Source organism: Spermophilus citellus, assembly GCF_964194105.1.
Source record: "Spermophilus citellus genome assembly, chromosome: 3".
NCBI classification, from domain to species: Eukaryota; Metazoa; Chordata; class Mammalia; order Rodentia; family Sciuridae; genus Spermophilus; species Spermophilus citellus.
Genome location: NC_138184.1, coordinates 219,319,784 through 219,346,935, shown reverse-complemented (window position 1 = coordinate 219,346,935; position 27,152 = coordinate 219,319,784). Strand labels below are relative to the sequence as shown.

At 40.6% G+C, this 27,152-nt stretch overlaps 1 protein-coding gene across 1 annotated transcript; it reads left to right on the top strand.

The window, feature by feature from the left end:
- Positions 1-779: 779 nt before the first annotated feature.
- LOC308643501 (cationic trypsin-3-like) lies at positions 780-27,152 on the top strand (the record flags this gene model as incomplete). Its single annotated transcript, XM_081283330.1, has 5 exons — positions 780-843; positions 20,664-20,776; positions 21,949-22,062; positions 22,648-22,788; positions 27,069-27,152. The coding sequence occupies 5 exons, from the start codon at positions 780-782 to the stop codon at positions 27,150-27,152; spliced, it is 516 nt and encodes a 171-aa protein (XP_081139456.1).

The following is a 27,152-nucleotide window of genomic DNA, read 5'->3' as shown; positions in this document are numbered from 1 at the left end:
AAATTCAACGTCTATACCATCACAAAGGCTGAAGCCCCACTTCAGTCCAACTAGATTATCAAATAAATTAATGTGACTTACTCCTGTTACAATTTTGTAGTGGAAGCAAAAAACTTGCTCCTCTCTGGAATAATATGAAATCATTCAGAGCCTCAAGTTGTCTCCATAGTTTTTTATATATACAAAAAAAGCATGTGAGAAAAAAAAGGTAATATGAACAAAAACCAAGAATAAAAAACAGACAAAATAAAGATTCAAATTCAGATATTGGAGTTATCAGAAACTTGTTTTAAAATAATTGATATTCATATATTCAAAAAAGTATATAAAAAAGGGAGAGTTTTAGCAGACAACTGGAAACTATAGTCAAGATTTAAATGAGAATTCTAGAACTGAAATATACAAAATACCTAAAATTAAGAATTCAATGTATATATGTAGAAATCTTCTAAAAAGAATGGATAACCTAGTAAGTAAGTCAGATAAAAACACCTAGAGCAAATCACAAAAAAGAAAAAGGATAAAAAGACAAAGGAAAGCATTAATTAGGCCTTCACCATAGAAAAAATGATCAATTTTGGACCCTCTAGGGAGACTGAGACTAATTCAAAACCTTTTATCTATCAATACTCATTCCTCAATGGCTGAGGATTGCTCTGTAGGGGATTAGCTTCCTCACATTTCTGAGTTGAACATGCATAATTTCCATGAAGGCCTACGATGTCTGTTGCCATAGCAATGGAGTAAGAATATTTGGCACACTCTTAAAATGAGGGGCAATGATTGTGGATTGGGTCAATGTCTATCTGAAAATGTTCATCATGGCTGTGGCTGGAATCAAAGGTGAGACCAAGAGGATATGAGGTGGCACATAGAGGTATCTGGCACAGTCAATTCTTCTACTAAGTCCAAACAATCAGATCTTCAAGGTAGCTGTCAGCTGCAATCTGTACAAATACAGATTTAGGGAAATAAGCTATAGACCTGTTGCACCACTTCCACTAGTCTATCAAGCCATAGAAGCTATCCATCATCTCCTTTCACCACCAATTTCAGATTTCCCTCAATCTTTCTCAGCACTTCAATGATCTATGTTATTTATTTGGTGGGGGTGACCCTGACCTTCACCCCTTAAAGTTTTGAGCCCTTATGTGCATTTACTTTGTCATGCTATGATTGCCCAAATTGGAAAATTATCACCATCACCAGGAATTGAAGCACCAAGAGATACATGTGTTAATTACTGAATTCCAGGGGAAAAGTTCCTCATTCCCATAATGGAGTAGCAAATGTATAACCTCATGATAATAAAAAATAAATATTTCCACTCTTACCTGCTGGTTTCCAAGTAAGAGGAGACCAAAATGATCATAGTCATAGTTTAGGTTCAGTGGAATCCTTATTATATCCTGTAGTAGAAGAACCCATCCCTTTCTCCCCTCTTCCCTCACAAATAAGGATCTCTTATCTGTCAGACACCCCCAAAATAAAACAAAACAAAACACAGTGACAAGGAGATACAAATGTGCAACTGCAACTGGTCACCAGAGTGATATGTGCAGGATGATGATCTTACTTCCACTCTTGGCTTCTGGATTCATGCGTTGGGCATAAAACACCAGATCCCAGCCATAGAGTCAATGTATTTGCTGTTCAGGGGAATAGCACCCCAGTCCCATGATGCTGTCTCTGAGCCGGCACCATAGATAAACCTTCGATAAATCACCTTATCATTTTTTGAAGCCAGATGTTTCTGTGTTATGGAGTACATTAGAGAAGAAAAAAATAAATTCCATGGTCATGAATCCATTATTTCATTTCAAATGGTGATGGAAGTGAAAGGAGTGTAAGTGAATCAATGAATTCAGGTGTTTATGACTGATATGATCTGTTCACACTTGTTTGTTTCATGCATTGCTTGAGCTCATTCTGGTTTATCATGAGTAAATCCTTTCTTTTCCTTTTGAAGTCTTCCTTCTGCCTTCTCTGATCCAGTTTTTCAAGATTGCTGGATATTACTTGAAATGCAGGAAGTTAATCTGGCTGTCCCAATGTCAAGACGAAAGTGACAAATTCACTTCTGCCTGTGCCTATAGATTCCACTTGACCATGCTGCAGAGTATGTTCTTGGGAGGCCCAGCTTTACACTAGTGATTCTCTTGCTGGTGCAGACCTCTGTAAACCTTGAAGTGATTTCCTAATATTGAACCTCATAGTTACTTATTCTCATGTGAGCTAAAATCATCGCACCAAATGCAGATTGACGGGGTCATCAAGTACTTCTGATCTTGACTACAATCTGGCCAAGACTCACCTGTATTTAGGTCCTGTACTGATCTTCTTGTTCATCTGAAGATTTCCTGAGTCCCTACTCAGTAACCATTTCTTCATTTTGAGGGTTAAAATATTTTCCCTAAAAACTAAAACAAGCAAACAAAAATCCAACAAAACAGAATAAAGAGAAGACATATTTCATTTGGACACTTCCAGAGCAACTAATGTTTGCAGCCCAGAGTCACACTCTAGAGCATCTTTGGAAGAAAATCTGTACACCCCATGGCTTTTAGACATCCCTGCCAGACATATCTATCTTGGTAATTTAATTTCAGATATTCATCTATTTGGGGACAGCTGCAACAACAGACACAACCAGACTTCCTCCTCTTGGGCTGGTGGCTGGAAGAGAGGAAGACACATGAGTGTTTGTGCACGGGCTGGAGGTGTGTTTGCAAGGCTGTGGTTAAACTGCTCGCACAGAGGTACAAGGCTGAGTCCTCCAGCTTTGTGAGATGGATCTTCAGGGTGAAGTAGGATTTATCAGGCTTTTCAACTGAGAATCGATCTTTCAATATTTCAGACTTCTCCAAGGTTTTACCATTATAGAAGGAAACCAGAAACTCCAGCCTCTGCTCCAAGATTTGTTGGTACCAATAGAAGAATGAGTGACCAAAAATGGGGTCACAACTCAGGATCACCATCTGTCCCATTTTTGTGACTTGATGGCTGGGGATCTGTATGACTCCAGATTCCATATGTACTGTGGGAAGAGAAAAAACATTAAGAGAATGGTTTAGGATCGCCTTGGGGTAAGTCTGAGATGACAATTTTCTAGTCTTATGACTCCACCTGCTTTCAGGAGATTAAAAATTGTCCAACAAAAGAGCCAGGTATCCATAGTAGGGTCACAGCAGGAATGATCCTCTCTTAGCCCAGGTCATCAGAAACTGAAGAGGAGCAGGCTGAAGCCCCAAGGTTCCACAGAGGAGGTCTGGTTCACACCTATCACCCCTGCAGTGCCCTCTACAGGACAGAGAACCCTCCTGCAGGTGATCCACAGCCATCCCAGGGAGAGGGACTTTGTTCTCAGGGTGGGTGCAGGGCAGAGGGCATTACTGTGAAGAATGTGGAGCTCAGCTAAAATTACCCCAACTGTAAAGTCTAGTGTGGAAATGTCAAGAAATTTTCCTGTCATAGAGCAGGGTGTGAAGGTGCACACCTATAATCCCAGCTATTTTAGAGACTGAGGCAGGAGAATCGCAAGTTCGAGGCTGACCTGGTGACTTAATGAGACACTGCCTCAGAATAAAAAAGCCTGGGGATATAGCTCAGTAGTAGAGCACCTGTCTAGCTGTAAAGAAGCCCTGGGTTCAATTCCCAGCATCACACACAAGACGAGGGGGGAGACTTCCCTTTGTCATTATCTGTTGTGAGCAATATTATCCAGGGCACCAGACTCTAGTAAAGAACACCGTAATTTAGTACTAGGATTAAAAGACAGAGGGAAAAGAATCAAGACTGAAAGTGCTAAAGTCACAGTGAAAGAGGGAACACAACACTGAACCTGAATATTCTGCAAGGGAGAGCACTAAAGACTTGTGAAGGATGCAAACAGACTGGGAAATTATTGTCTTTGGTGACAGGAACTGACAGAGCCACTTGGGGAAGATATGGGGTATTGTGGAAAAAATCAGTGCACCTGTAATCCCAGCAACACAGGAGACTGAGAAGGAAGATTGTGAGTTCAAGGCCAGATTCAGCAACTTAGTGATTCTGTCTCAAAAAATAAATAAATAAAAATAAAAAGGCCTTGGAAATTAGCACAGTGGTAAAATGCCTTGGGTTGAGTTCTCAGTATCAAAAAAGAAAGAAAGAAAGAAAGAAAGAAAGAAAGAAAGAAAGAAAGAAAGAAAGAAAGACAGAAAGAAAGAAAGAAAGAGAGAGAGAGAAAAAGGTCCAAGTGTATTTGGAGTTAGGATGAGGACCAAAATAGTAGTTTTAAAAAAAATGATGCAAATTAGAATGAAGATTGGTGGGCTGGGCTGTGGCTCAGTGGTAGAGCGCTTGACTAGCACACGTGAGGCACTGGGTTCAATCTTCAGCACCACATACAAATCAATCAATAAAATAAAATTATATATAAAGAAGGAAGATTGGTGCAGCCTGTGTTAAGTGACTGACAAGATTTTTCCAGTTTTTGGGGTGTGACACAAGTCAACTGGGAGATACTTGAAGCAACTTAAACTTGAGTCTTTGTCCTGCAAGGCAGGCAGTATTATTCAAGTCGAAGCCAGACCATAGACTGCTGAGGTCTGGATGTGAATTTAGCATTGCCATATCCAGTGAATTGGCACCTATCTTCCCTGCAGTGCCCTCTACAGGACAGAGAACCCTCATGCAGGTGATCCACGTGAGGTCTGAGGTTTCTATCTGAGACCTGTGGATACCCAACTAGTCTCAGGGCTCAGGTGGCCACAGTGTCTCCACAACCTCCTGCCTAGGCCAAGGAGTTTTGTGCATGGGGAGGCAGTCACTCTGCAGGGCTGTCTCAGCTGCTGGCACAGAGGTACACAACTGAATCCTTTATCTCCACGTCATCCATGGTGAAGGAATAAGTGAGGACTATCTAGATTGTCACATGTGAAGTGACCTGGAACAGGCTCATTTTGAAGGAGTTCTTTATAGGTGTAGGAAAACATGAGTTCTGAAGCTTTCTTAGCATTCTGTCTATACCAGAGGAATGTGTCCCTGACATTGTTCACATTTCAGGGTCCTTTAATTCTCCATCATTGTCATCAGGTGTTTTGGTATCTGGGTACTTCCAGGGTTCACAGGACTTACAGGATAAGAAACCAAATTTCGGCTAAGCCAGAGACCATTATATGAAAAAGTTGCCTGAATAAGCTACAAGAGCTAAGACAGTAATGCCCCACTGGGTCCAGAACTCACCTGCTCCCAGGACCACACAGCAGAGGAGCCTGGAGTCCACTGTAACATCACAGGATGGGGCCTGGGTCTCCCCTCAGGGTCCGCCCCCTGCAGGAGGGTTTGCTTGGAAGTCCCTACTCCTGTGAGTTGCTACAGCTCATACTGCTTTGCCCTTCATGCTTGGCAGGACTGCGCATGCCTGGGAAGGGCCCAAGAGACCCTCCCAGGTGCTTCCAGAGGTTGCTGAGGAAGTCGCTGTACCCACTGCCACCCCACAAGGCAGAACTAGGCATCTCTGTCTTCTTCCTGCTTCATGCACAGATTGGACAGGTGCCCTTCACTGCTTCCCACAGACCCAGGAAAAGCCCCCTGGAGCTTGTGCTCCCTCGAACTGATTAATTCAGACACTGCCTTGCCCGGTTTATGGATCCTGCCCTAGAGCCAGCTGTGCCTCCTTTTAACACAGTAATTCAATGCTCATTACTAGGTAGCCCTCCTCAGTGCATGCTGAGGGGATCCCAGAGGAAGAAGCTGCAGCCCCCGCCCCCAGGGAGCATCTCCCCACACTAGACCTGGAGCTTATTCCTACAGCCCAAGAACAACAAAAGGCCCAAGGCCCTGAGCCAAAGGGACTGCGGAGACAATGCCATGCAGGCTGGTGAAGTCCAGTGCAGGAGGGACTTGAATGTCTTCACGTTGGGCTCCTGCTCTCTCCCAACCAGAACCAGGAGCAAACCCTGATGCCAGAGTCCTGCTTCCTCCCTTCCCTCCCTTCTCCCCAGGCTCTCTCCCACCCACCTCAGGAGTTTCAGCCAGGGCACAGTGCCACCTAGAGGTCACAGAGCACATTGCCCTCATCTCCATGTAACTCTAGGCCCCTGATAGCGCCCCTGAGGAGCACGGAGGTCATGGACAAAGGGGTAGAGCAGGGACATTTAAGGCAGGGGAATCCATAGTCCAAGGAGGCATTTAGCAACTCTAAGTATCACCTACTGGTAAAGCAGCAGGGACCATCACCATGTGAACATTGGATGTTCTTTTTAAAAACTTATTCAGTAAGTATTTGTTGAGCATGTGCTATGTCATGCATTGCTCCAGGACCAGGAAGAGACATGAGTAAAACAGACTCTCATAGGTATAGAGGCTATTTTAACTTGTTCAACAGGCATCTGCGAATAATGTGAATAATATCCTCAAAATATTTATAGACTTGGAGGAGCAGTGAGACATATTTTCAGATAATGTCCAATCTGTAAGGTTATAAAATGCATGCTATGGAAGGCTTAAATATAATTGGCTTTTAAGTGCCTGAATCATTTCATCTACTCACATTCTCATTTCCTCATTCATGAAACCTAGATATGGGAAAAGGATGAAATAATTATCTGTCACCCTCTGACCAATTCTAAAGCATTGTGAGTTAATCCGGGTAAACTTCTATCCAGATGTCCACTACTCTGCTGTGCCAGGGGCTCCAGGATTCCCCCAACCCATCACAATACTCCATATGGTATAGGCACTTGATATGTGCTTATTTAATGAATGAAGGAACGGCTGTGTGGGATAGGACATAGTAAGAGACCACCTGTAAAATATAAGTTTGACCATTAAAAATTGTGTTTCTAAAGAGGCTTTGTTGGCATTGGCTTATTTGTATTGGTGGCTTTGCAAAAATCAGGAGCATGGTCTCAGGATTTAAGGCTGGAATGTAACTAATGAAAGTTAATGTGTCTGGCATGAGTTCAACTTGTTGTGTTAATTTTCATTTAAATGGGAGTTTAAATAACCTTTCAACAGTTTGATAACTTTTCAAAGTGTGTCAGGCATTGTGCAGAGGAGGTATAGAAGAAAAGGAATCACCTCCCTTCTTAGATCCTCTTCCCTTGCTTTAGGGCACATTAAGATATTCTAGGCTTTCAGTGCTGGTATCTGATCTTCTTCCAAAAACATCTGGTTCCTTTTAGTGGAAAAGGGTATTCAGAAAAACAGGAGATGGGTACTAGATCTGTGATTCTGGGGTAACACCACTCCCAGGTTATCACTGTGGTCAGAGCTATGGAATATGCACTTGTACATTCACATACAAATGTACACACATGTGCGTGTGTCTCTAATCCCATATCCATCCATAGTGAGAAACCAGTTTACACGACAGTTCCAATCCAATATAATAAGGCTTATTCTAGCATTTTCCCTTTCCATATTTGCAACTCCTTCATGTAATGCCAAGAAGCTTGGCTTCTGCTGTCCTTAATAGGCTTACATATTTGATTACTCTCCTCACATGTAAATAATTGTCTGTAGTAATTTCCACCCTCCTCACCCTGCTGAACTTCTAACACCTCAGTACAGCTTCTGACACTTCACACAGGGCATGCCTTTCCCACATGGATGCCCTTCTCAATCTTCTGAGGCTTCTACAGTATGCACAAGGCTGCTTTCATACCCCACTTGGATTCCAACACCCTACTCCATCTGGATTTTCTCCTCACTTGGCTTGGTGTCTATCACCTTCCACTGGGCCTGGGCCTCCTTTCTACCCAGATACAAAGAAATACATTTGTTTAGTCCTCTGACCACAAAGGTATTTCCCTTCACAGTATGCTTGTTGCATAATTTGAGGCACCCGGGATGGTGATGGGAATGGAAGGACTCAAGATCTGTCTGCCCTCACATGCACGAGACCCATCTTCCCAGTGTTTAGAGTGGCAGCTGTGACCATTGGACATACATCTAACTCACTTGGGCTCTCTGAGCCCTTTGTATCTCTCAATTCTTTTTTCAACCTGTTTTCCAGGAAACAATGTCAGGTTCTTTGTTCTAGAAGCCCTAGATTTTCTCTGGTTTCCCTTCCAACCTAACACATTATTTTTGCATCTTTGTCTTTCCTCTGGATTTGACCTTCAAAGGTCGCAGATTGGACCTTCATTTCTTTTTTCCTCCTCCCTAGCACAATCCCACTCTTCACCTGCCAGTATTTGCATAGCACCTTAAGAGTGCATCTCCATGCTGGAAATAGCAGCTGTTCCTGGTCACAAGCTTTTGTGCCTACTACCTGTTCTTCACCATTTCCTACCTTGAAAGTGGGAGCTGGGAGATGCCTTCCAGTATTCCCAGGTGTGCAAACACACTAATCACCACCCACACATCTTGCTAGGACCTCAGGCCTCAGAATCACAACCAGATGGTTTCTTCCCAGCGTTGGAAGATCTGCCCTGAAGTCTAGGTTCCTCAAGGGCCCATCCCAAGCTATGTTCTAGCCACAAAATGTCATTGATTGTGAATCTATAAAGGGCCCTTATTATAATGGGTACTATGAAAAAGGAAGAAGCAAAACAGTAATTTTTTTTAAAAAGTTATAGGGTATGTAGCTTTGTTTTTAGCATTTGTAAATGATTTATATGGGAATAGAGCCAATACTGAGATGAAACAAATTTTAAAAAATCACTAGGAATCAGGCTTGGTGATGCAGGACTGTAATCCCAGCTACTGAGGAGACTGATGCAGGAAGATCCCAAGTTCAAGGCCAGTCTCATTTAATGAGACACTAGTGGTAGAGTGTCCCTAAGTTCAATCCCAGTACTGCAAACAAACAAACAAAAAATTACTCTATGATTTTTGACTAATTGTAAAATAATGGATAGACACTGTTTTCAACAGCATGGAAAGTTCATGTAGAAAAACAATGATCAATACTCAGTAACATGAGGGAAGAAAAACAATAATCATTTGAGAACTACAACAGTTGGTGAAGTCTTTTTGGAGGAAATGAATTTAAGTCATAGTTTAGATTGGTTATTCTAACCAGTCCAGTACAAATTTGTGATTTCTAAGAACTTTTCTGCCAGATTGTCCACGAAGAGGTCAGTATCTAGCATTGATTAATACTATTTAGCATGCCATTTTTCAGTAGCATGAAGCAACTTTAGGGATGCATTTTGAGGTTTGTAATTGCTACAGAAAGAGACAAAAACATCTCTGCGTGGTTGAAATTTTGACTTCTCTTGAATCACTCAACTAATTTTGAACCCACAATCCTCTGTTGGGTCTGGTCCCTGCTCACCACTTCTTTTTACCAGTGCTTCTCTGACCCTGAGTCCTTTAAGGGTAGGACTAAGAAAAAATGTTTATGGGACCCAAGGAGACAATTTCCTCGTTCATAATCAGGAAGCATTTTTCCATCTGGATGATTAAGAAGGCATGTGGTCTCCAGCATAAAGGCTGGATGACCTTTGATGGGAAGGTTGTAGATGAGGCTCGAATGTTCAGTGATGCAAGGAACATCTGTCAAAGACAGTGTTTCAGAATGGGGAGTTAAACATGAAAACATTTGCTCTGGGAGTTTATACTCAAGTTGAAGAAGTAGACAAATAAATCAAAACTATTGACAAAAGTCAAAAACTATAGTAGCAACATACACAGCATTTTAACAAGGAACAGAAGAGCTTGGCATCTCACAAATCAGGGAGCCATGGGGGTGGAGTTAGGGGTTGACACAGGTAAATGTCATTCTAAGAATGATAATTTAGAATGAGCTTTAATGGATGAGTAAGAGTTCACTAGCAGTTCATCAGCAAAAAGGGAAGAAAATAAGCCCATTCATTCAATAAGTATTCACTGAGGAATTATTGTCCCTGGTACCTGTTGGTTTTGAGACATAATATTTAGCAAATAGGAAATTTTTGTGCCCTTGGAGCTAGCAGCATTAAGTAGATATTTACAGGCACAATATGAATGGGAGTAAATGTAATAAAATAAAAGAATGATGGGAAACCTCAGGAAGGCTAACTGGAGGACGCAGGTTAGAGACCTGAGGACTGAGGACCAGGTGAGGTGCATGGCATGGGGGGGGCGGGTGGGCAATGGTATAAAACCACAGGAAATGTCCAGGAGCATAAGCCTCAGTGCTGTGTGCCCTGGGACTTATAGCTGTGCTGATGTGGATGTGGAGCCACCTAAGGATTTTAAGCAAGACAAATGCATGGCCTGTGTCTACTTTAGAAAGCTTGCTTGAGTGTAGAGGGTGGATTGAAGGAGGATTCTAGCACTGTTCCACTGTCAGGAGAGAATGTGGTCCAGAACTAAGGCACAGGTGGGTGACTTGACAGATGAGCCCAGGATCTTTGAGACCAACAAAATCTCCAAGACTTGGTATTTGAGTAAAGTGAATGGAGAAGTTAAAGGTGACTTCCACATTCAAGTGTGACTGAACTACGAGTGAAACTGCTTTGCACTGGCAGGAAACAGGAAGAGGAAGCTTTCACGGATCAAGTTACCTGGAGGAGCTTGGGCAGATGTGCTTAGGTAGAAGCTACACCCAAGGAAAGCTCAGGGAGAAGATGGCATTGTGGTGAGCGGGGGGAATAGATTCTAAATGCTAAGGAAATCCAAGTAAGAGAATGTGTACATTGAAAAAAGAATGTATTCATCACTTGTATTGGAAATATTTAATTCTTCAAGAGATGCAGAGTTCTGTTCAACAGGGCTCTCAGTATCTGGAAGTAAATACTAACTAAACCAAGAAGGCCATGAGAGGCCTCTCAGATGAAGATCCAAACCTCATGCTGCATCTGTTTCCCAGAGGCCTTGACCACAGGAAAGGTGACTAGACTGGGGGTCCTGGGGATCATTCCTTCTTCTTCTGCATCACTCTGAGTGCATTTAGAAAATCGCCATGAACTTTCCATTTCTATCATAAACTTGTAAGCCTTTTTCCCCTCCAATTTTGAAGTAAGAGAGAGTGATATAGAGACTTAATTGCCAGTTTCCATGGTCTCCTGTGTAGGTGAGAGACCAAGAACAAAATGTGTGGTGTTTACACTCCACCTGAAACAGCATGGAGTACTGGAACATGGGAACATGAAAGTCTGAGGGGTCAGAAGGACAGCAGCAGTGAAACTAAGGGACAGCTGAGTTTGAGGGTTGTTCTGACAGAATGCCTGGGTTTAGACAACTCAACAATTTTGGAGGAATTTATTGGGAATTACTTAATTTGGTTTCCACCTCTATAACAGGGGGATGATAATCAGAATATCATAATCATAATTCCTAGGTAATGAGTTGAGTTTAAGCATTAAAGGAGATAATATATGGAAGGAGCTTTGAGAATTACGTGCTCAAGAAATGTCAATATTGTTACTATTATTTCTACAGGTTGAACATCCCAAAGTCAAAACTCTAAAATCTGAATTGCTCCAAATTCCAAAACTTTTTGAACACCAACATGCCACAGTGGAAAATTACACACCTGACCTCATGTAAGAGGTCATAGCCAAAATGCAGACACACGGAAAATACTGTATAAAATTACTTTCAGGATAAGTATATAAGTTGTGTATATAATGTAGATGAATTGCATGTGTCCACTTGAGTCTCATCCCTGAGATATATCATTATGTATATGAGAGTGTTCCAAAATCTGATAAAAATAAATCTCAAACACTTCTCATTATAAGCATGTTGTATATAGGGTAATCAGTCTATATTGGCTTATTGCTGCCCTTCAGGGATCCTGACCCTTGAGGAGATTGGAGAAAGGGCACTGCTCAGGGGGGTGTTAGTGTCTATAGATAACAATTATTGTCATGACTTTGTTCAAGAATGTGGTGTACAGAGAGTGTGTGGAGGGGGGAGCCTGGATCCAAGTTCCCTGCAGTGTCTGAAGTACCTGTACTCTCCAACAGCACCTGCCCCAAAGCCTACCCAGTCCAATCAACAATAGCATGAGCTGCCTGGGTAGGAAGGTGGCCTGGAAGATGTACTTGAAACATCTTTTCCCTGGCCTCTGCATCTACTGAGGAGGTGGGCATACTTCTGATAATCTCTTTTCTGCCCTCAGGATGAATCAAGTGGCCCTGTGGTCTGCAAAGCAGCACTTTGAGGCATTCTTTCCTGGGCAGAGTCTGTGCCCTCAAAGGTAAAGTTGCAGACTTTGTCTAAACCAAAGACTGCAACTAAGTGATGGGTCCAGGACACCAAGATGGCCAACTGGGGAATTTCCACCCTCCCAGGGTTCAGTTCCAGGGCATGGGACCCCCAGGCACCCATTTGAATGGGATCATATTTCTCAGGTAAAGGAGGAAATAAAATTGTTTCACTAAAACTCTTGCTCATCCTTCAAGGTTAGTCCAGCTTTCAAGGAAAAGAGTTAGAGTAATGGTTCACCAAATGGAGTCCCCAAACCACCTAAATCCAAATCATTCCAAGGAGCTTTTTAAAACTTCATGCTATTGGGCTCTACCAATATTCAAAAGTCCTCTGCATTTCTAACCACCATTTTCTTTCAGACCATATGCACCTCATGTTAGAGACCTCTGGCCCAGGGAAGATCTCCCTTCCTCATAGAGCTTTGTCTCACTCAGCTTGCTACAAGTAAGGTGTTAGTACAAGCTGCCACCCTGATATTACTTCAATTTTTACAGCTGAAAGCTACAGATAGTTTGCTTTGTAGTATCTCAAGTATCAAAATATGCTTGTTTGTGTGAAAAGAAGTAAATGCTTTGGTTGATAAAGGCCAAGATAAAATAAAATCTGTCAGAGAACATCAAAATCTTCCCTTAGAATAGCCACAAGATAGAAGAAATCCTTACTTGTACTCAGACAGGTTGCCATCCATTGCTAGAAAGTTTTGTTACAGTGGTATGCTCTTTCTTGGTTCCTGTCCTGTCATCTGGAAACCTGAGGAGAAATTCTGTGTTTCCTAGCATAGCAGTGCTCCAGATAGTCGGCACTAGTTATCACACCCCTTGGGAATCTCTTCTCTAGCGCCAGGTCTCCTTGACTATCCCTCAATGAGAAGTACCTCACTACTCTCACCAGGCAGCTTGTACTCCTAGAGACAGAGTCCATTTCTGGCTTTCTCTGTGTATCATGGCAGCTGAAACATACTCTCCACAGGCCTCAGGAGTAGGCAGTTGGAAGCAAGCTGACGGACACAAAGCGGGGATTCTAGATCAGAGAAATGGAGGAAGCCCAGGAAGATAACTGTCAACCTCAAAGGAAATGGAGGAGGCACTATGTTGAGCCCAGAGGTTGACAATTTGGCTACACAGACCAGTAAGAACAAGAGACTCCATGCTGTCTCTAAGGAATTGAGATAACATATGGATTTTAACATAAAAAAAATGAGAACTGGAGATGGTGTTAAATGAGGACTTTGTTGTATGGACCGTTGCAAAGTCTGAGAAGCCTGACAAACGGATGACTCTGTGTCAAGATGGTGACCAGTGCGTGCTACATCATTGGCCTTAATGTCCTTGGAGTCCACTTATTAGGAATGGCATTAAATCTACTTCACGGGTGAGTGCTGAGTCTGATATTGTATAAAAGGGACCCCATGATTGAAGAGCTAGGATTATAAGCCAGCCATGTTTTAATTTTGAAGGAGGTTTTTGTGTACCTCGATTCAGTTATCTCTGGCCTTTATTCTCTTAATTCCTAGAGTTGTCAGGTTTCCTCACTGCACCTTACAGGGGCTCTGAGCTGCACATAAGAGAATATGTGTTAACCAAATGTGCATCTTCTTTAAAGTGTTACATAATGAGCATTTTTCAATCCCTTAATTGCAAAAATACCATGGAAATATTACCTAGCCCTTTACTGAAAAAAGGTCTTCAAGGTTCCAGATTTTCTGCTAATTCCTGATCCTGATAAGCTCACCAGAAAGAAAAAAAAAATGAAATTAGTTTGATATGATTTGCTGTCAGTGAGTCTGTGTTCTACACTAAATTTGCTAAATATTTCTAGTCTGATTTCTATCACTCAAGAGGAGTCGAGTAACAGAGTGAACAGTGACTTTAGGGCTCCAAAGGCCACCATATTTGTGAATGGTTTCCTCACTACTTTGTGTCTCACAGGGTGTACACATTCTTTCTAGAGTAGAAATCAAAATGCCTGTAAGTTTTCTTTTTCTACTTCCCAATTAGGAGTTTTCAAATCAGACTAGAAGAATATTTCTTAACTAAGTGATATTTCTCTTTGGGTATCAATTTATTTTGATTTAAGAAAATTCATCCCATAAAATTAAGGTGAATCTATTGAAAGGAGTTGGAATGATGGATCTAGAAGACATTAATGAAAAAAATATGTTTCCTAAATTTCTACTATGTGTTCAACATTATTTTGGAAACATAAATATTTTCAATAGAAAATTGTCATTAAAAAGTAATATGGAAACAGTGGATGTGTAACCGATGTGACTCTGCAATCTGTATACAGGGTAAAAATGGGAGTTCATAACCCACATGAATCAACTGTATGAAATATGATATGTCAAGAATTATGTAATGTTTTGAACAACTAATAATAAAAATTTAAAAAAAAATTAACATGGAATTGAGGGTGTACCTTAGTGGTGAAGCACATGCTTAATGTATAAGACACCAAGACACCTTAGGTTTAATCCCTAGAATCATCAAAATGAAATGAATATGAAGTGTATATTATATGTTCTTTCCCTATTTTTATCTTATCCACTTATGATGCTCTATTTTGACCTTCAGTCTCACTTCAGTCTCCATCTGTTTCTCTTCTTAATCTGATTTCCTTCCAATTTAATGGGATTCTTTTTATCCATAAGTCCCTAACTCAACATGTTTAGAAGTGGCATGTTTTCAAGTTCTTTTATGATGCCATTTGTACCTCTTGTTTTGACAAGTGTGGATTTCTGATATGCACATCTATCTACTTCTGCAATAAAATTTAATTCATTTTTTGTTAGGTCCTCTTTGCTGTCTAATCTTGTGGGACTGAGTTGGATCTGGCCACAAACAGGAGACAGAGTGATTTAAAGTGAGCACATAGAGTTTTAACAGACATCGTTTTGTTGCCATCTGTGTTCGTCAACTTTGCATGTTATGACCAGAGTCCCTGACAAGAACGACTTTGAGAAGGAAAGCTTTATTTTGGCTCATGATTTCAGAGAATTCAGCACATGGTTGGCTGACTCCAGGTAGAAACATTATGGAGGGAAGAGCGTAGCAGAGGAAAGCTGCTCAGTTCATGGTAGCCAGAAAGTACAGAGAGAAAGAGAGAAGTGCTGGGGAGAAGATAAACACTTCCTGGCACAAATTCACTTTCAGTGACCTACTTCCTCCAAGTAGGTCCCACCTCCCAGGAGCCCATTTAGCTATCTATGGGTTAATCCACCAGGTGAATAAATCCACGGATGAGGTCAGAATCCTCGTGAAACAGTCATTGTCTAAAAGCTACACTTCTGACTCTTGCTGCACTGAGGACCATACTTTCAACACATGAGCTTTTAGGGAACATTCCAGATCCAAACCATGAGAGCACCCTAACAAAACTGTTAAATGTGGATCAAATATTGCGTTAATGTGACTTATTTGCCCATTATTCTCTGTGGTGTCCATTTTATTCATGAGGATATTTTCCAGAGAAGAAAAAAAAATACTGGTGATGGAATAAAGTTCAGAATCTAGGCACCAAATTTAAATGTCCTTTCTCAATATTTTATTGTTTCTTGTACTTTAATGTGCATACTCTGTTTCTGTCAAACTTTCTCTTATGCTGGTCTCCATCACTCTTATCTCCCCAGTCTTACGTCCTCAATCTTGTTCTCATTCTTTATTTCTAAACAACTATTTGAAGTAAAAAAGAAGATGTTTATCTTTATTTTATACTAATGTTTATACTAATTTTATTTCAAGTCATCTATGATCATTAAAACTGAATCACCATGCAATTTTAAGTCTGGATATAAGACATTTAATTGGTTTTTCCCCTACTCTCTATAGCACAGTCAACAAACTTGTGAAACAACCTTGTGAAAAAAAAAATCTGGTCTTCAGTCTATTTTAATAAATAAAGTTTCTTTAAACACAGCCACATGCATTCATTTCCATAGCCTTTATAACTGCATTCACGTGCAATGGCAGAATAGTTGGGACAGACACTGTATCACCTGGCATGCCTAAAGCATTTGCTACTTGATCCTTACAGAAAAGTTTCCCTGCAAACAATTTTATGAAGAGAGTCACATGTACCTAGAGTAGAAATGCACCCCAAACCTACAGCATTCTTGAGTAGGTTCTGAGACCTGTTCTAGGGTTTCCTTTCCCAAGAAAGAGCATTCTATTCACCAGCACTGACTTTCTGTTGTTGATGGCAAGTAAACCCTCAGGTCAGCATCAAGAGTATTTAGGAAGTATTTAGTTTGTACCTTGCTTCTTTCACACATTGGTTACTTTGACTGCTTACATCATATTTTAAGCATCTTGGGACATCTGTTTTCAATGAAAGGAGTTTTATTGAAATTTTCTCTACTCACTAGAGTGATTAAAAGCCAGCATAACCCCAGTGGCTTGAGATGTATTAGCCAGGAAAGTGACTGGAGAAGCTAAGGAAAATGAAGAAACAGCATCTTTAGATGAAAAGAGAATGATATTGCCTTCAGAGGTTGGTGTCTCATGTTCCTATAAAAACAAATGCCACCATATTTGCTGGAGCTCAGCCAGCTCCCAATTTAGGCATAAGATTAAATAGTCTTCCAAGGTCACTAAGTCACATGTATGGGAAAGAAAGGGATCAATACAGACTAATTAAATATAGGCACCGGCCTCTGGGCCACCATGTGTTTGAAATGAGAAAATGAAGTACAGACACCAAGGCACTCTGTTGGCAGAAGGGAAACGAACATTCCCCGTGGCTCATGGCTCTTATTTGGAGGCAACCCGTCCAAATGGTGGCATGATCAGTGCTATTTGCAAATGAGAATTCTTGGTGCCACAGAGAACAGAAATGTTACATAAAATGAGAAAATAATACATTATTTATCAAGTCTGGGAACTTTGAATTCAATTCTACACTACAAGCATCACAGAATGATTCACAGTGTCTCAGAAGTACAGGGTATCTTATAGGTCTAAGCACCTACACAGTACGTAAGGAAAACTCCTTCAGGTTTATTTATCTACTTTAAATAAATGACAGATGTACATTCATACATACAGAGACACCTCATGCTGAGCCCCTACTCACCAGACCTCTTCAGTAGAATATTCTAATTATACCCACTGAATATCCTGACCCACTCTGCTCCATCCATTCCCTTCCACTGAGGAACTGACTCTGACAACACTCCAGTGACCACCATCCATGATCTTGGGTCTTTCCCACCCTTGCTTCTCTGAGCCCCTCTGCTATCACCATGTTTCCCAAAATGTAGTATACTCATCACTGTTAGTCTTCAACATGACTTTACATAATTTGGAGATGACCATGTTTATTTTAAAATTATGTATTCATTTTAATGTGTATTAGATAAAAAGTTGCCAACAGACAAAAGTCAATGTTATTAAGAAGAAAAAAAGTAAAGTCTAAAAACCAATAAAGCTGAGTAATGGCAGCTAAGGCAGGGGGTGGCCATTTGTTGATCCTAAAGATTCGAAAATATGGGTGAGTACAGGCTCAGCATGAGGTGTCTCTGTATATATGAATGTACATCTTTCATTTATTTAAAGTGGATAAATAAACCTAAAAAGTTTTCCTTACAAACTGTATAGGTTCTTAGATCTATAAGATACCCTGTGCTTCTGAGACACTGTGAATCATTCTGTGATGTTTGACAGTAATTGAAAAAATAAAAGTCCATTTAAACATCAAAATATAACAACATGATAGGTATTGTGCTAAGTGGATTCCATGTAAAACACTGTGAGAACGGTTTGGGGATAACTCATATTTGGAAACTGTCACTCATGTTTTCCCCCTGTGCCTAAGGCTGCTTTAGATGCTAAAGACCTATCACACCAACCAGATGGGAAGCACTTTCCTTTATCGTGGGGGAAATTGCAATTATCCTAGATAACTGCTCCACCCATACCCACTATCAGGCAACCTCACCCTTTCCCTCCTGGAGGGAATCACAGTACTAAAAATCCAGATTAGAGCACAGAGGGAGCACTCCAGGACATAGCAGCGTAAGAGCAAATCATTATCAAAAGTTCTGCTCTGAGATGTGATTTTCCTACACATTTCTAAGATCTCTGATGGGGCGCAAGGGAGGTTTTGGGGATGGCATAGAATCAGACAACTTCCAATATCTTGTAGGATGAGAGGTCACCAGTGAAAGTTAACTGAACAGGATGAGAAAATCCCTCCTTCTTTATATAGACAGTATTCCTTTGCTTACTCCTTAGTATTTTTTATCCTTGGGATCAATTAATGGCAGCTCCTTGCCTTAGCTGCCATTACTCACTAGGTACTATGTGCCCACTTACGTTGTCCAAAGCTCAAGGTGTTCTCTATGAATAAAAAAAGCTTTCTGCCTATTTTCACCCCTTAGAAACTGTGTTTCTCAAATGAGGATGATTCTGCCTCTCAGGAGACATCGGCAATACATGTACACATTTTTGGTTGTTACAACAGCAGGAAGAAGATAGTGCCATTTGCATCTAGTGGTGAGAGTTGCAGATAAACATGTTACAACAAACAAGATATTTGCCCCAAAGAAAGAATCATCTGGCCCCAAAAGTCATTAATGGCAAGATTGAGAAACTCTGCCTTTAACTAACCTGTCTTCACAGCAGAAAAATTTCAAATGAAAATCAAACAAATTAAAAAACAGAAACAACAGCAGGGGTGATAATTTGCTGAAATAATGTTGTGTTACACTATTTGAGATTAATTGTGTAGGTGTGAATTCTGGCTGATGCATCCAGTTAGACCTCACTTCTCCTTGAGATTCACTCCTACCGCACTTCCCCAACCAATGGGAACTCTCCAGGAGTCCCTTAGCAGGCCCAGGTGGACAGCAGGGGTCTAATATCCATAAGAATGCAGATCTTAACATAATCATATCATCTCAATGGCTTGCTGGCCTCACCTTTCAACCAAAAATGCCATGCATCATACTACTTGGCTATGGCTCTTAGCAAAAAGTCTTCATTTGATTCTACAATCCAGATCCAGTGAGCAATCATGAAGACCTTCATCTTCCTTACTTTCCTGGGAGAGGCTGGGGGATATTTCTAATGATCAGTCAGCAGATGTCAACCCTCAGTGTAAGTTTTCATGGTATACCTGGGAAACAGTGACAAACAGTGAATATGGGCTCTATACCCAAGAAGCTTAAAATGTCAAAACAAGAGGGTCTACTACAAAGGTTTGAGAAAACTACAGCTCACTTGTGTAAGGAAGATCATGGTGACCAGGAGTCATTCCAAATAGAAGGCATAGAGAAATATTTGTTCTAAATATTTGTTCCTGGATTAGTTGTATGATAAGAGAAAAGGAAAAGATCATCTACATGAAAGAAGTTCTTTCTTCAACCGAAGAATTTGAGTTAATACTTTAAATTACTTTGTGCTCTTTGAAGGCACTTTGAACACCTGTGTGTCCTGAACACTAAAGGGATATTTACTAAGGGTCTTAAATATCAAAGATAGTGTTTTTCAAGGACAAAAATCACTGGCTTGTTTTTGTGATGTCTTCACTAATGATATTTCTCTGTTACAAACTCACAGGTCATTAAATCTTGGAAATACAGAGAAATGACAATTTCTATTTCCATACTAGTATTTTTTACAGTATTAGAATATAATAATACATTTAACCAAATTGGATAGGTATAAATTTAATACATCTGCTTAAATGTCTGATTTCCCCCTTAAATTATTTTAAAATATGGGAAAAACAGTGCTCATATAATACAATCAGCAACTGTTGAAGCTGTAAGAAATCTTGATATAATCAGTAGGCCATACTTCACAATGCCAAATGCACTCAAAACAATGTAGGGAAGATAATTGGTATAAGTTTATAAAGGTTGAGCAGGGAAATCTTTGAACTGAAAATGATTTAAACAAAACTTTTTACTAGAACCAATGAAAGAAACTGGTAAAAACAAAAGCAGAAAACAAGACATTTTCTGCTAGTCCAGAATATTCTCCAGGGGTTCCAAAAGGCTTCCTTTCGGTTACCATATGAAGACAGCAGCCCTGCACCACCAACACCACATACCACCACATGCTCATACCAGCAGGATTATTGAAAAGCTTTCAACATATTTCACGTCTGCAGAGCAGGGTGTTGTGCTAAAATGACCTTCTTTTTATATCCTTAGCATTGGTCATAAGGCATTTATGGTATAGAGAGTCTCCAACCTTTGTACGTTTGGGGTTTTATTTGAGTTTGTACATATATGCCCATGTATTTATGTGAACGAATGGTACATATGTAAGAACATAATAAATACATTGATCAAATTTAAAGTGTTTTTCAAAAATTTGGATGCTTCTTAATAGTGATAGAAGGAAGGTATGTGTTAAAGGTATGGAATAATATTTTTTCAAAAATATTTAAAATTGCTGTTTCCTCCTTATATGAGGTAAGAGAATTTAGTAATCTCTTTTTTTCTGGAATTTGCAAAATTGTCAAGGATGAGTAGGGATTCTAATGTGGATCTATTTAACAGAGAATTCCCAACTTTTCCTTGTCAGTGGCTTTCCCCACTGATGATAATGATGACAAGATCACTGGGGGCTACACTTGGGAGAAGAATTCCCTGCCCTACCAGGTGTTGATGAACATTGTCTACCACACCCAGTGGGAGGTGTCTGCAGCTCACTTCTACAATCCATAAGTGTCCTTCATTCACAGTCTTTTAAGTACCAATCAATCTCTCTGTTCATCTCCAGTTGCTTTATAGGGTCATTTGCTTCACATTCCTATTTACTGTTCTCACAAGGTGGTGTGCTGTGAGTCTCTAATAGCACCAATTCTTCTTTGGAAATCCTCTAATCTGCACCATGTTTGGGAGCAGAAATGCTTCCCTAACCGTATAACTACTTGCATGACAGCATGCTGGAAGAGAATAGAATTTCTGCTTATGCTAATAATTGGGGCCTGGGGGAAGGGAGAAAGCCTCAAGTTGGAAACTTAGAACACTTTCCACCTTAGCTTCTGATGAATAAAGGTGCATTGGGGAGAACATGACACTCATGTCATTGAGGAAGTTGAGCAATTCATTGATGCAGCCAAGTTCATCCTACACTCCAACTACAATGAAGTAAACTTGGAATTCGACATCAGACATCATGCTGATTAAAATGAACTCACTGGCCACCATCAGCTCCTGAGTGTCCACTGTCTTTGCCAAGATCCTCTCTCTGCTGGGACTCAGTGTCTTGTGTCCAGCTGAGAAAACACCCTGAGCTTTGGAAGTGTTACCAGGAACACAAGTAACAGGTTTGAGAACAGTGGAAGTGAACAGCACATTGATGGCTAATCAGTATTTTCATTGAAGGAATGGTTGCTAGAGGATAGCTTTCAGTATTATAGTGTTAGAAAATACTAGCTGAAATGAGGAAGATTCCTTTGCTGAGACCATGAAGTATTCACAAAAATTAAAAAGTGAGCTTATTATAAAGAGACAGGTCATAGAACTGAAGGGTGCTTGGTGACGTACAGAGATACAGAAACAGGAAGTAAAGGAACATAGGCTAAACGGTTCTGTGATGCCTGAAGTATACAACTGCTTGAGAAATCATCTCTGCACTTTCAATCTATGGTCACTAATGCTGATATCAGAGAAAGAAGGGCTCTTTCATTTTTTAGTTGGGAAATTTTCTGGATAAAAAAATCTCACCCAAATTTCACTCATTGCAAAATTGAATAAAAGATCAGGAGACAGAACGTGTCAAAGAAATTTACATGATTGCTGTGGGTAATAATTTTCTTCCATTTCCTCTTTGCACAGCAGGCCGATGACCTTCCCTTCTGCAGTTTCTGGATGCCCCTGTGCTCTCTGACACTGCTTGCCACGATGCCCACCCAGGCAGGATCCCTAGCAACGTGTTCTGCCTGGGCTTCCTGGAGGATGGAAAGGTCTCTTGCCAGGTGAGGTTTTTACTCCTCCTCCATCCAGATTGGTTTCTCTTCTCCACCATATTTCTCCTTCTGTGCAACACAAAGAACTGTAAAACTGTCCATTCAATCGATCATGAGGTATGAAGAAAGCTTTGAGATAGGTTACACATTTTCTGTTTGTGATAAGGAAGGTTAGTGTTCAGGGTAAACAGATAGACCACAGTAGGTATCTGATGTACTTATGCACTCTCCTGAGAAGGGTATTGTGCAGTGTGACCTGTGATGGCAGCGTTCCCAGTGTCCTGCAGTTCCTGTGACACATGCCCTCTGTTGTGTGAGGCTAGAAAAGGGAAAACTCTGGAATTTTTTGGTGTCTCTAGTCCTCACATGCTCTTGTCCCAAGGGGTCCACTAGGAAATAGGAGGGGCAGTAAGAAAGGAGGAAGAACAATAGGGATATAGAAAGAAGAATGAGGGTGGGGTTTCCAGGGGGAGAGAAGGTGCTTTGTGGAGGATCAGTGGTCCCTGAGAATAGCCCCTATAATGTGGAGGATTATCCAGGAACCCATTCTCCCATGTGTACATAACCCATGCTCTGTTTCTCCTTCCACCCCAGGGTGACTCTGGTGGCCCCGTGGTCTGCAGTGGCAAACTCCAGGGGGTTGTATCCTGGGGCTCTGGCTGTGCTCTGAAGGGCAAACCTGGTGTCTACACCAAGGTCTGCAACTATGTGAATTGGATTCAGCAGACAATTGCAGTCTTGCTATCAACTTTACCTTCCTTTAACAGCCCAAATCCTTCTCTAAATAAAAATACTTTGTTCTGCATCGAATCTTTCCAAGAGTACTCTTTGCTTGGAGCTAATTAACTTTCTCTTAAAACATGTTGCTAGGTAGGAAAGAGAGCTGAACTATTGTATGGAGAGAATTTGAAGGTTGTTTAGTCATTCAACAATAATCAATATAACTAAATATAAACTTATTGATTGCCTACTCTAGAGCATGCTCTATGTTCAACATTGGTGTATATAAAGGCAAATAAATTCATTATTACCACCACATTTATCACATATAGCAGAAACTTTATTAATATATGATTTTGCCTTAGGACACATTGGTCATGTATTGTTTATGATAGATCATGTGTTCATAACCTAATAATAGATAATGACACTAGATTACAAAGAATAAAAATCAGTTGCCAAGAGAAAAGTAATGCAGGAGGTATAACTAAAAATTATTCTACAGAGTAATAGTAACAAAAATAACATGGTATTAGCACCAAAATAGAATTGAAGACCAATTGAACAGAATAAAGGACACAGAGATATACCCACATAAATACAGTCATCTCATACTAGACAAAGGCACCATAAACATACATTGGAGAAAAGATAGCATCTTCAAAAAATAGGGCTGGGAAAACTGGAAATCCATATGTAGTAGATTAAAATTAAACCCCTATCTCTCACCACAACTCAAAACACAACTCAAAGTGGATCAAGAACCTTGGTGTTAGACCAGAGACTCTGTGAATACTGGAAGAAAAAGTAGGTCCAACTCTCCACCGAATCGGCTCAGGAACAGACTTCCTCAATAAGATTCCTAAAGCACAAGAATTAAAATAAAAAATCAATAAATGGGATGACATCACACTATAAAGTTTCTTCACAGCAGAGGAAAAAATAAAGAATGTGAACAGAGAATCTATATAATGGGAGAAAATCTTTACCACTTCCACCTCAGATAGAGCATTAATCTCCAGGATATAATAAGAACACACATAAAAAACTTAATACCCAAAAATAAAAACAAAAATAAAAACAAAAAAATCCAAAAAAACAAATAACCCAATCAAGAAATAGGTAAAGGAACTGAACAGGCACTGCACAGAAGACGAAATATGAATCATAAACAAACCTATAAAAATGTTCGACATCTCTAATGGTTAGAGAAATGCAAATTAAAAGTGCACTGAGATTCCATCTCACTCCAGTGAGTATGACAATTATCAAGAATAAAAGTAACAATAAATGTTGACAAGAATGTGGGGGGAAAGGTTCACTCATACACTGCTGGTGGGACTGCAAATTGGTGCAACTCTGTAAAGCAGTATGGAGATTCCTTAGAAAATGGAATCACCATTTAACCCAGTTATCCCACTCCTCAGTTTATACTCAAAGTACTTAAAATCAGCATACTACAGTGACACAGCCACATCAATGTTTATAGCACCTTAATTCACAATAGCCAAGATATGGAACCAACCTAGATGTGCTTCAACAGATGAATGGATAAAGAAAATGTGATGAGTGTGTGTGTGCATATATACATGAGTTTGTGTGTTTGTGTGTGTGTGTGTATGCACAATGGAATATTACTCAGCTATAAAGAAGAATAAAATTATGGCTTTTGCTGGTAAATGGGTGGAACTGGAGACTATCATGCTGAGTCAGGTAAGCAAGTTCCAAAAAGCCATAGGTTGAACATTCTCTCTAATATGTGGATGCTAACCCATAACAAGAGAAGGTAGGGAATGGAAGTGGATTAGATAAAGGGAATGAAGGAAAGGTAGGGGAGATGGGAATAGGAGACAGTAGAATGAATCAGATGTAACTTTTCTATGCTCATATATGAATACATGACCAGTGTAACTCCATATCACATTCAGCCTCAAGAATGAGTTCAAAATTGCAATGGGTGGCACCCCATGTATGTATAATATGTCCAAATACACTCTACTGACATATATATCTAAAACAACAAATAAAGAACTAGGCTGCCAAAATCATTGAAATAATCCATGTAAAACTACATTGAAGCCCCTGCTGTCCTTATTCCCAATACAGTTGTACTTCTGTGACAGGTGTTTTCTCTTCCTTTCATTCAGAAAGTTCTAGATTTAGATTTTCTTTTTGACTGAATATAAACTTTGAATCCAGATCACTTCACACTGATCCCAAGTCCTTTTAATTTTTAGTCAGGTTATACCTAAATTTCTGATCTGGCCTCAATCTTGTAATTCTCTTGAGTCTGACTAATGAATGGGATTACAGGCCTGTCCACCAGAAAAAAAATGATATTACGTCACTATTTTCCAGAATTTGGTATCAAAAGCTTGGTCTGAGTCCCAGATGCTGATGCAGTTTTGAGGGCAAGGTTTTGAGACAAAGGAAAAAAAAACAAATATATGAGCTACATTTTTCAATAACTTTGCCTTATTGCTTTGGAAAAAGAATACACAGTGGACTCCTATCTCAGAAGATGTGATTCTAATCTCCAGGGAGACGGTGGGCTTTTCTTTTCTTTCTTTCTTTTTTTTTTTCTTGTACCAGGGATTGAATTTAGTGGCACTTGACCAGCCACATCCCCAGCCCTATTTTGTATTTTATTTAGAGACAGGATCTCACTGAGTTGCTTAGGGCCTTACTTTTGCTGAGGCTGACTTTGAACATGGGATCCTCCTGCCTCAGCCTCCTGAACCACTGAAATTACAGGCCTGCAGCACCGCACCCAGTGGGGAGTCGGGCTTTTAAGAGAGGACAAAAAGTCTACACTCCTGCTGTGCCTTTTTGAGAGTCATAATTCATCGGTAGACTTAAGAAATAGTGGCTTCTTAGTTTCAAAGTATGGATGCCTTTGTTCCTGTGGTTGATGAGTCAAGGGAAAGATAACTCTGTTTTATAGGAAGAAGGGTAGTTTTATTTTCCCCTGGTTAGAGAAGGGTAGAGGGAAAAGAAGAAATTTTAAAAAAAGTCAGTTTTAAAATAAGCTGATGGGGCAGTGCAGCATGGGTTATATCCACAGCCTGAAATGGACCCCTGTTGCATATTCACCTACAAATATGTTCTAGTTTTTCAATATCTTTCTGGAAAATTATTGCTATAGCAGGCATGTAGCAATATCCTGGAGACCCCCAAATCCCAGTGCAGTTTAGGTACTAATTAGAACTAGAGGCCAAAGGCTGTAGATACATTTGCAGAAAATAGAGTCATTAACCCTGCCGTTCCAAAGGTCTAGGCCCTCGGCCCTCGAGATGTGATCTGTGCCCTTCAGCCTCCCTGAGAGGACACCCCACACACTCTGCCTTAGTTTCCCCTCCATCTGTCCCCTCTAAACTTCATCTCCCATAGATCATCCAGAGAAGGTTTGCAGTGAAAGCCCCTACACAGGATTCCCATGCAGCTCTGTTATGAGGCTGTTGGAAAGACACACTAGGCTCTGAGCATAGGAAGAGTGGAGTAGGCGGAGCAGGACTGAATGAGGGAAATGCAGCCTTAGAGACAGGTGGAGACCCGGGTCTCAGCTCAGGCTGTGGTAACAACACCAGTCAGGTGCTCACACAGCACACACAGAGTCTGGTGAGGAACAGCCAAGCCACCAGCAGGCCTGATGTCTGGGGAGCGCTGGCCTCTTGGTTTGCTATGTACCATCAGCCTCCTGTCATTGTGTCCCCGCTGTGGCCAAGAGGGCGAGCTCTGGTCTCTTTCCCTTCTTATAATGAATCCCCTCCTGGTGGCTCCATCCTCTGGATCTCATCTAAACCTCTCCAAGGCTCCCCTTCTGATAAAATTTCATGAGAGATTAAGGCTTCAACATAAGGACTTCAGGGGGACAACCGCGCAGTCTGTACTTGGCATTTCAGGAAAGGGGACTACAGGAAGAAACCTGTGCTCAGGACCCACACTCTAGCCTTTTGTAACTCTGGATAATGTATTGGGGAAATAAAATCCCTGTGTTCTTAATATGTCCTACACCTGTCTTTAGGCTAAAGGGAAATATCCTCAGTTGCATTCAAGGCTTTTGAGTACTTGTTCATAACTAAACTTTTATGTTTTTACCTTCTTAGTTTTCCCTGAATTATGTTTATCTTTGTGTGTGTTCTAAACTGATCGTTAACAGAACTTTTATCTAAACAAGTCTCTTCAGATCTATAGCAACTAAACATTTCAGTATTCTCTCAGGAACAAGTGAGTTTGATGTCTCCCTTTATCTCCCATCTCTACACCTGTTCACATTTACTCTCCTTATGCCTCAGGTGACAGGAGAATTGATGTTCGTTAAAGAGGAGACATGGGGCAAGTCCACAGAAAATGTGGCAGATCTCGATGCCATCCAGTAG